The sequence below is a fragment of the Letharia columbiana genome, assembly GCF_014066305.1.
Source record: "Letharia columbiana isolate WasteWater2 chromosome Unknown Sc0000016_s0, whole genome shotgun sequence".
NCBI lineage: Eukaryota > Fungi > Ascomycota > Lecanoromycetes > Lecanorales > Parmeliaceae > Letharia > Letharia columbiana.
In genome coordinates, this window is record NW_023501056.1 from 184,298 (window position 1) to 195,000 (window position 10,703).

Sequence of the window (10,703 nt, forward strand, 5' to 3'; positions counted from 1 at the left end):
TGGCATCATTCAAGGAATGTTACAGAAGCTAGACGATAAGAGAAGTGAAGACGCCAGGATATCAATGGAGATGGGAAAAGTGAGAGCAAACAGTAATGAGACAGTCAATTGAGAATAGATGGAAGGAAATGTGATGGAGAAATGTATCATAAAAAAGTTGCCAGCAAACGAGCAGGTCCGAGATATCGAAAAAGTGGGGCTGGCGGGGTCATCCTTAGCTCCCGTCGCCTAGTAGTAGCTGGGCCATCCCCATCCATGATCTCCAGGATGCATCATCGCAAAGTCAGGCAAGAAAGTCAGGTATTCAACGACGACTTGCAGGCGCACTGCTGCACTGGGACTCAATGCATACCGCTGAATGGTCCACGTTCCCTGCCTGTTTGACGCGTCCTTCACACTAAACCACGCTGATCCTCTGAAGCATGGCCAACCAATTCTTTGACGAGGCTGCATCGACCGATTTAGGCTCAAAGATTAGGCGTCTGGGGGACTTGGCTGCAGACAGACAACCCTCCCGCAGATACGAGGATTCGCTTATGATGGCGGTTGGTGTCTTGATCAGGAACTATAGCTTTGTGCCTTCTCTTTCAATTCATCAGCCAGGCGCTCAAGATAGAACTTGCCCATGTCTCGAGGTAATTTATCGAAAGACTTGGAGATCCTTTCAACATCTCTTCTACCCTTTTCGTAAGCTTGTAAGTCGCGATTGCCATAAACATCCCTTCCAGGAGCATAGCCGGTATCGATGTTGCGAAAGAAAACATTGACAGAAATGCTGACATTATCGAGAGGGGAGGCAGTGTGCAACCAAAGTGGAGGTATGAATAACACGTCTCCTGGTTGAAGCAACGCTTCTTGTGGATGCCCCAGAGTAAGTGAAGGATGTCTATTCGGTCCAGTGTCAAAGCAATTTATTGAAGAGCTCGAGGTGCCAGGAGGAATGGAGAAGAGCGACACGTCAGATGGAGGATACAGAATTAATCGCTTGCTACCATGTATCTGACAAAGGACGTTTGCCATGACGTCGTAGTGAAGCCACATCGTAACAGGCCCTGAAATTCGGAGGACGGAGCTATGCATTTTATCTTTCACGATGCCAAGTTGCAGCGGCAGTCCGAAGCTAGAAGCAAGTTCAGGGAAGTCAACAGATATATTGGCGGATTTTCCAGCGGGGTCCTCCGACGAGAGGGATCGTAGATATTGTGGAGAGCCTCCGGTAATCTCATCTACGAAATCCTTGAACGGCTTCTTGGCGTATTTGAAGTTCTTGGACTGGAAATCCAGGTATTTATCAGAGCCTTCGTGGACCACGACAGCCCTGTCTCCACCGATCTTCGCTGTGAGATATGGTAACGTCCACTCCCCCATCCACAAGCCCATATCTATGTTCCTCATAATGACAGGCTGCCCGTCGTTCAAGATCTGTTCGAAATCTTTGGACGATTGAATTTGATCATCTCGTGGGACAGTACCTGCGAAGTTTGCCGGTTTGAGAATATCGCCCGCGGCTTTCCGTCCTGAGAACAGGTCAATCCCCCGTGTAAGTACTTCTACTGGGGGTCCTGGCGCTCGATCACGACTCGATATGTTGAGTATAGTTTCATTCCAGAAGGTTCCAAATGAAAAACAAACGGCTCCGCCTCCAAGAATATTAACAGCGTCTAACGATGCGAAGGTGCTGTGGCCGATAAGCAAGGGCCGCTGTCCGGTGGCGTGGATATCAACTGGGGCCCATTTCCAGATGCTCTTTTGGTCGTCATTGGTGTTCTCCCGGAGAAGTTTGATAACCTCAAGGCTTTTGGGAATTAAGTCTGAAGATACACCACCCACGAGCAAGAGCCCAAATCTCGAATTGATAAGGGATGCACCCAATCTTCCTATAATGGAATGGCTATCAGGTCCGGAAAATACCATACGACTCAACGATATGCTGAGCTCTGATACGTCACCAGAGATAGTCCATTCCCAAGCTTCTGAAAGGATCTTGCCGTCATTGGCCATCCCACCTAGTAGTATTCCCCTCCTAAAGCCAGTCTCTTGCATAACGGCACCGAACCTAGGCTTCAAACTATCGCCCCTAACCGGAGTTGTAACCCACCCAAAGCCCTTGCGCCATAGTAGCCATTGATCGGAAACATGGCCGGCTCCGGTCTTACCCCCATAGATGAGTAAAGCATTGTCGGAGGAATGGCTTGGGTTCTCCAGCGCAATTGTAGTGGCACAGTGTCTGAACAAGGGGATTGGAAGGTCTTCTACTCTCTGCCAGTAATCTTTGCCAGATAACCAACAGTCCTGAAATACGTGGTCAGGAGACGCTCTTCCACCTGCAACGAGGAAGCCAAGACGATCAGAGGTGATTGTATGGCACATCCGAGGCTCGATACTCTCTAGTTGTTTGCATTTCTTCTCGAGTACGGCGATTTTGACAGAATCCGGAGGACCCATTCCGGGTAGCATATAGACATCTGTTGTACCGAGCCTGGTTTGGAGACCTAGACCACCGTGATGTCCGAACGTGTTTTGAGAAAGTGGAGTCACAGCCCCGGACCTTCTTCGGTGAGAGCAAGGGAAAGCTTCGCACTGTAGTGTCAAGGGAACTTCCACCGGTAGACTCGCAAATGTAACGTGATTTGGATCCCACAGGTGTCCTAGATATGATCGATCGACGCCGGTCGAAGACGACGTGTTTGCGGCTAGGAGAAGGAAGTAGTGAGATGCAAAGAGGACAAATTCCTCCCATTCGTCAAAAGGTTCCACGTCATTGAGGACTAGCTTTTGATCCGGTGACACAAAAAGATCGTCGCTCCATAAGTTCCACAGGCTTCTTACACTTACCGAGGACCATCCCGCTCGAAGGAAACGCTGTTCTTGGTCTGCTAATTGCGGGTATTGATGAACAGATCTTAACGGCGTCTGAAGATTGTTGAAATGGCGGATCATCTTCTGTGCAAATGGATGTTCCGCACCAGCGGGTAAATACTGCTCAAGGAGACAGAAGCGTACTGCAGTACATCAACAACCAAATCAGCAATAGTCTGCATACGTAGCTCTTCACGTACTGTCATCGTGAAGAGCCGCCCATCGAATGAGAGAATCTGCTGCATTGGTATCCATGTAAGTGATAGAAACTTCAGCGGTGCAAAGCACTAGACAGTCTGACATTCGGACCTCGCTCGCGAGTAGCATGTCAAGCCTAGTCACATCCGCAAGATCACATCCAATAGCCAAATAATGTTCACTGCGTAGAATAAGACCCTTAGGATCCAAAGGTCGATCATGAGGACCAAGCAAATCTTGGAGTTGCGATGTATTGCAAATGACATCGCACTTCTTCTCCATCAAATCCGGGTAATCCACGTCCACGAAGGTGACATTATGACATCTTGCTAGATGCTTCGAAAGCCACTGGAAGGGTACGGGATCACTATTCGATGATCAGTCTGTCACAAAGACTCGAATATCATAGCTTCTTGCTTACTACCCACATCCAAGATTCAAGACTATCTTTTTCTTCTTCGAAGGCTCGTCAAGGAATTGCTTGATGGCTTGTTCAAAGGCATGCATTCGCAGCCAGTAACCACGGCCAATCAATGGTGATCTCCTCCGAGGTTTCTTGACAAAGTAGCGGTAAAAATGTGGCTCCTGGTAGTACAAGCGCTCAACACTTCTCTTGGAGACGATAGAACTATTATTCGTGTCCATTACAGAGGCATCCGCCCTCGCCTTTCGTGATTTCGGGCGTTGCTGACCTGCCATTATGGTCTTTAAGTGAAGTCTGCTCACAAGAGTCACCGTCGTTACTTTTATTAAAGTTTCTTTATATTATTTATTTTATTATCTTTCGTTAAGTATTAGTTAATCGATTAGCTTTTATAAAGTCGCTCGAAAAACGTTATCTTAAATATCTTTCTCGAAGTAGATATCTTTATACTTTATAGCTATTATAGTAAGAAATAACGACGTATATAGAATATATTCTCTTTTAAAAAACTATTATTATATTATAATTATACTTTAATTACTATAATCGCTAGATTAATTATCTATATCTTTTATACTCTTAAATCCCACGCCTAAATAGAGTTATTATATTACTTCTCTATCTATAATATTTAATCTAATACTTAAATAATTTCAATCTCGCGAATAAGCTTCTAAAGATCTATTCTAAGAATATCTTCTATATCGATTTCTCTAAGTATATTACTACTATATCGTATAATAAATATTAAATATATTCTCTCTTATATATTAATAATTATTATTTATAATATCATCTTAAAATAATAAATTATATATTCACTCGAGAATAGATTAACTAGCTTCGCTAGAGGGTTTTTTATAAAAGAGTTTACTCTTATAAAGATCTTCTTATTTATTATAAAAACGTATTATCTCTTTAGATTCTCGTCTTATATAAAGGCTATAACTTCGAAGCGAAGATATTTAAATTTAATTATTTATTATAAATTATCTAGCTCCTTTAATAAAGCGATATAATTACTATTATACTTCTTTAAAAGAGTATTTTATAAATCTTTAATAGTATTATAATCGATTTCGATTTCGTTTTCTCGACTATATCTAGAGTTATAAGCAATTATCTTTAAATATAGTAACGCTAATATATTCTATACTATATATAAAATATAGCGTTTTTATATCTCTTTAAATATCTTAATCGTAATTATTATCGCTGAGAGTAAAAAGATATTATAAGATATTATAGATAAGATTAAGAATAATAAGATTTAACTTAATCGATTAGAGATTATATCTAGAATTTATTAATATAAATAAAGATTTAAGAGTTAAAAATTAAATATAATTTATATTAAAAGAAAGATAAAAGCTTCGAAATTATATATAATCTCTTATTATAAATTATAATTAGCTATTTTATTAATAGAGTAATTATTTCTCTAATAATCGTCTATAATAAAAATATTTTATATATATAATTTCTCTATTAATCTTATAAATAGATATATTATAAACTACTTATTCGAGAAGATAAGATTAAAAGAATAAGATTATATTACTATAGATAAATACTAAGTTCGTTATATTCTTCTATATTAATCTAAGACTTAGTCGATCTTCTCGAGTTTAAAAGCTCTTTCTCTTATTATTATTCTCGCTAAAGAAAAATATCTTAAAAAGTTGATAGCGCTATATATCGTAAAGAAGTCTCTATAGTCTATACTTGAGTCTATATAATATATATCTTATTTTATAGAATTAGAATTAAGATATTAATTTTATTCTACTATTCGAGACTATAATAAAAACTATAAGATATCTACTTCCCTTTCTAAGATTTATATAAGTCTTATTTCTTACGTATCATTTATTACTTCTAGTATTATACTTATTCTATTAAATTTATATATTTATCATTTTATAGACTATAGAATTATCGTATTTAATTATTAAATTAAGAAGACTTTTCGCTATAGCGCGTATCGGGTTTTTAAATATAAGAAAATTAATTAATACGATTAATATATTTTTAACTTATTAAGAAATATAATAAATTATCTTTAAATGAGTTATAAGAGATATTATATTTAACCTCTAATAATAGAGATAATAACTTTTAATAATAATATTCTATTATTATTAGAGGGCGATAATAGATAATAATATTTCTTATAAAGGCTAATATTTATAAGATTTCTAGATTTTTAAAATATCGCGTTAAAGTACTTTTAATTAATATTATATCGAAGAATAGAAGATAAGTATAAAAAAAAAAAGAAAATAATATTAATAATATTAATAAAATAGTCTATAGATAAGACGATTAAATATTATTTATCTAAGGATATTAAAATATATAAATTAAATTCTAGTCTATAACTTCTTAGAAATATACTATTACCTTCATATTCTTTAATATATAAACTATAAATTATCTTAATATAGAAAATCTTAATACGATATCGTATATTTATATTAGATCTTAATCTTACTAAAAACTTTCAGCGTTTATATTCTTATTATAAATTTTATTATCTTTATTATTAGATTTAATTTAGATAAAATCTCTTTAATATTAATTAGCTAGCTACTTTAAGTAGCTAACCTATCTTTCTTAAATAAAAAATATATCTTAAGAATATAGTTTCGAGTCTAATTACTCTTCTTATAGGCGTATTTAAATATATTAATTATTTAATATATATAAAGAAAATTCTTAAGAGCTATCTTTATTTATAGCTATATTACTACTAAGCTTATAACCTTTTTTATTTCTATATAAAAATTTATAGTACTATAATATAATTTAAAAATATATTTTTTAAGCTTAATACCTCTTATATATATCTTTTAGAGTACCTCTTAATTTATATTAATTAGTTTTCTAATATATTATTTAACTCATCGAGAGTAGATAATATTAATTTTTATTAATATCTTATTACGATACCCATTTTATAAGCTTATCTACTATTTTATTATTTGAAGATATCTTTATAAATAATAATCTAGCGTAGAGTAATTAATATATTTTTCTCTCTTAGCTTAACTAGCTTTTTTATAATTCTCTTAAAGATATATTATTCTAATTATCTCTATAAGTTCGCTATTAACTATATTATCGTCTAATTATTAATCTAGATAATAAGCGCTAGAAATATAATATCTATAGCGATCTCATAGACTATATTAATTTCTTCGAGTTCTCTAAAGTAAATAATATAGTATTCGCTATTATCGAGATATTATATTTAGATTTTATCTATTTAGAGAGCGTAGATTAATATACCTATTTTATTATCGATATCGCTATCATCGATATATATATATAAAAAGTTATAATCTATACTTATAATCTTATTATATTCTTTAATAATCTTTTCTCTATTTTTATATATCTTAATACTTAATAATTTTTATTATAAAGGCGTAATATAGAGAATATATTTCTCTATATCGTTTTATACTTATTATTCGTAAACTCTAAACTCTAACTATTCTAAAGAGCTCTTAAGCTTTACTCGTTTACTAGTTAATTTCTATAGTTCGTTTATAATTTAAATTAATTTAATAATATCGTAGTTAAGATAAATCTAAATTTTAAAGATAATCTTTATAATAGCTTTCTTTAGAGTTAAGTATATTAAGAGCTAATAATATTCGATATTTAAGATATCGTTTACGACGTTTTTAAATTCTTCTAAAATAATATATATCGCCCTTTTTTATATAACTCTTAGTATTTTAAAGATTCTTTTCTCTTTAACTTTATATTTCATAGCTAGTAATATATATTATATAATATATTTAAATAATAGCGTAAATAAGATTATTTTTTAATAGAGCTTTCTTAAATCTTTATATAGAATTTCTTAAGCCGATCTCGCGTAGTTCGCTAATTCGTTTAACTTTATAATAGCTTTTACTTTTAATAACTCGATATAATTTTTTTAAGTTAGTTTAAGATTAAGTATAAAGTCTAGAAGCTTTATTATTTTATTAAACTTAACTTTATAAATATCTAAGTCTAATTCCGCGTTTAAGTTATTATTCGACTATTTCTTTATTATTCTTATTATAATTAACTAGAAGTAAATAAGTTTATATTTATCTATCTCGAATTTCGAGATATATATTAATATCTATTATTAAATATTTATATAAATCTTCTTTAGTATTTTATAATTAGCTTAAGTTATAGAGCCTCTTATAAGTACGCTAATATCGTTAATATACATCGATATTAGATAATCTTTCTCTCTATATATATTAATAATATTAATATTATAAAATAGATAGAGAATAGAAGAGATAGAGAACTCTTAGAAGAATTTCTATTTTTACTTTATATTTAAGAGAACTCGCTTTCAAGTATAGTGATAATTATAAATCTATTACTTAGAAAGCTATTAATTTATTTAATAGCTTTTTCGCTAATATCTTATTTTCGTAGGTTATAAATTAATCGAGAATAGAAGATATTATTAAAAGTATTTTTAATATTTAATATTAATAATAATATAATTTAATTATTCTCGAACTTTTAGACTTTATATATTTCTTCTAATATTATATAAATTATATTCTTAATTAACGATAGCTTTCGCTCGCTTATATATTTCTTAGAGAAAAATTAATATTCCTCTACTAGATAACTAATTTTTATAGCGATAATTTTTTTTAAATTCTTTTTCTAGTATATTAAGAAGAGTAATTAATTAATATAATTTAAGTTAAATATAATTATTCTTATTAAGCTTTTATAATATTACTATCTTTAAATAATAAAAGTATTTTAAGTAATATTTTAGATTAATATATATATTATAAATATATTTTAGCTATATTTCTATATATTTTAGAGCAAGTTATAAAATTTGAAAGATTAGTTTATTTTTACTCTACGACTTTATTTAAATAACTTATAAGTATTATCTATTAAATCTCTTAAATTATAATAATTAAAAATTTCTTTAATATAAGATAGTAATATTCTTCGAGATCGTTTAGCATAGCCTATTTTATTTAGAGAAAAAAAGTATTTTTTAGAAGTATTATCTTCTTCTTTAGTTTCGATTATAATAGTATTATTTAATTTTACTAGTTCGAGAGTAAAAGAAGAGATTCTAATTTATTTACTTTTAATTTATTTATTAAATCTTTATAGCTTCTCATCGCTATTGTATTCTTTTATATATTATCTTTAACTTTTAATTCTCTTACTCTTAAGAAATCTCTTTTTAACGTTATAGACTTAATTTAATATTTTTCAATTCTAGCGATCACGAGTTAATTATTATATTTATTTTAGGCTTCTAATCTTCGATATAATTTATTTACTCTCTTTATTTATAAAGGGCTTAGATTTTATAATAATTCTATTAATCGAGATAGTCTTTATCGTTATTTCGATAAGAATTATAATAAGTTAATATATCTACTCGTCGAGATTCTCGATTATTATAATTAATTTATTTATAATTAAAAGCTTAATCTAGAGTTTAGCTTAAAAATCTATTATATTAATCTTTTTCTAATTTTAAGTTTCTTTTAGAGGCTTAAAGTAAATATTTCGATTTAATTCTATAAGAATTACTTCGTAATTTAAATCGAAGTTTTATTTCTTTATAATATCGCATTTAATTATATTATTAATTATAGTCGTTATAGCGAATATTAAATCTATAATAATAGCGTCGCTTCGCTTTCTCAATTTAAAGATTAATAAATCTTTAAACGTTAGAAGCTAAAGTCTCGTTTTATCAATTATATTTATTAATTAATTTATTTTTATATATTAATATTTTTCTAAGTTTATCTATAGAGAATAATATAGATTAAAATCGTTTATTATTAGATGTTTATCGATTATATTTCTTATAATCGCGGTTTAAAGAGTATTAAGAGTTATAATCTTTAAGTAATCTCTAGCGATCTTATTTTTATATTTTCGAAAATACGCTTTTTATCTTTAAAAGGGGGATACGTTATATATATTATAAATATATAAAATTCTTTATTCTAATTTTTATAATTTAAGTATTATAATAATTAAATCGCTATTATAGACTTAAAAGTATTATTAATTTATTAGAATCTTAGTACTAATATAGATATAGACTTTAATTATATTCTTTTAATTTAGATAATATAAATAAAAGTTCGCTAAAGCTAAATAGTATATCTAATTTTTCTAAAAGTATTTTTAGAGCTTCTAAATAGCGAGAATATTATATTTAAATTTCGAAATATTCTAAAATAATGAAATTATTATATCTAGTAACTTATCGATATTGTATATATAAAAAAAAAAAAAAAAAAAAAAAAAAAAAAAAAAAAAAAAAAAAAATATTATATTATAATATCTTAAGTTATATTTTTAATAGCTTTATTACTTATTTCTTTAAATATATATTTATTAAGAATTCCCGCTAATTATAATACTTATAGAGTTTAATATATTTATAAATTTAATAGCGCTTCGAGTAATATAATTACTAGATTCGATAAAAGTTCGCTTACTTAATATTTTCTATATAATTTCTAATTTAAATCCTCTAAGAGATACTATATAGTTTTTTTTAGCCTTTCTTTACGCCGAGATCTTCTTTATATTCTTCTATCTATTATAGAATAAAGAGTTTAATAATTTATTAATCTTTTTATTTATAAACTTTATCGTTATAATAGGTAACTAATTCTCTTTATCTATATTTTTAAAGAGGTTATAAAACTCTTATAATAAAGAGAGCTTAATCTCGAAAGAGGTAATACCTCTTATATTCGCTTAATTAAGAGCTCTTATTTAGATTATTAACGATATTTAAAATAATATTTTATTATTTAGCTTTTACTTACGATAGCGATCTTTATATAATAATAAGAGAGGGCTTCTCGCGTCTATTCTCCTCTCTTTTTTCTTATATCTACTATCTTTTATAGATATTCTTTAGAACTTTATAGGGCCGCGAATATAGGCGAGAGAATATCCGTATTCGCTATCGCTATAATACTTATATTTTAAATATTAATTTAAGATATTAATATTAATTAAAAGAGGTTTTTAGACTTCTTAATTAAGATACCTCTAACGTTTATAATTATAATCTTCTTATTAGGTTCCTTTACGATTAATTCTATTATATCTAATTCTTTCGCGAGTTTTTTAATATAAAACTTTTTAGTCTTTCTAGATTTAAATATAATTAATTCTATATCTC

At 29.5% G+C, this 10,703-nt stretch overlaps 1 protein-coding gene across 1 annotated transcript; it reads right to left on the reverse strand.

Annotated features, from left to right (window-relative positions):
* Positions 1–558: 558 nt before the first annotated feature.
* HO173_005644 (uncharacterized protein) lies at positions 559–3,756 on the reverse strand (the record flags this gene model as incomplete). Its single annotated transcript, XM_037307559.1, has 3 exons — positions 559–3,002; positions 3,060–3,424; positions 3,479–3,756. The coding sequence occupies 3 exons, from the start codon at positions 3,754–3,756 to the stop codon at positions 559–561; spliced, it is 3,087 nt and encodes a 1,028-aa protein (XP_037165368.1).
* Positions 3,757–10,703: the final 6,947 nt, after the last annotated feature.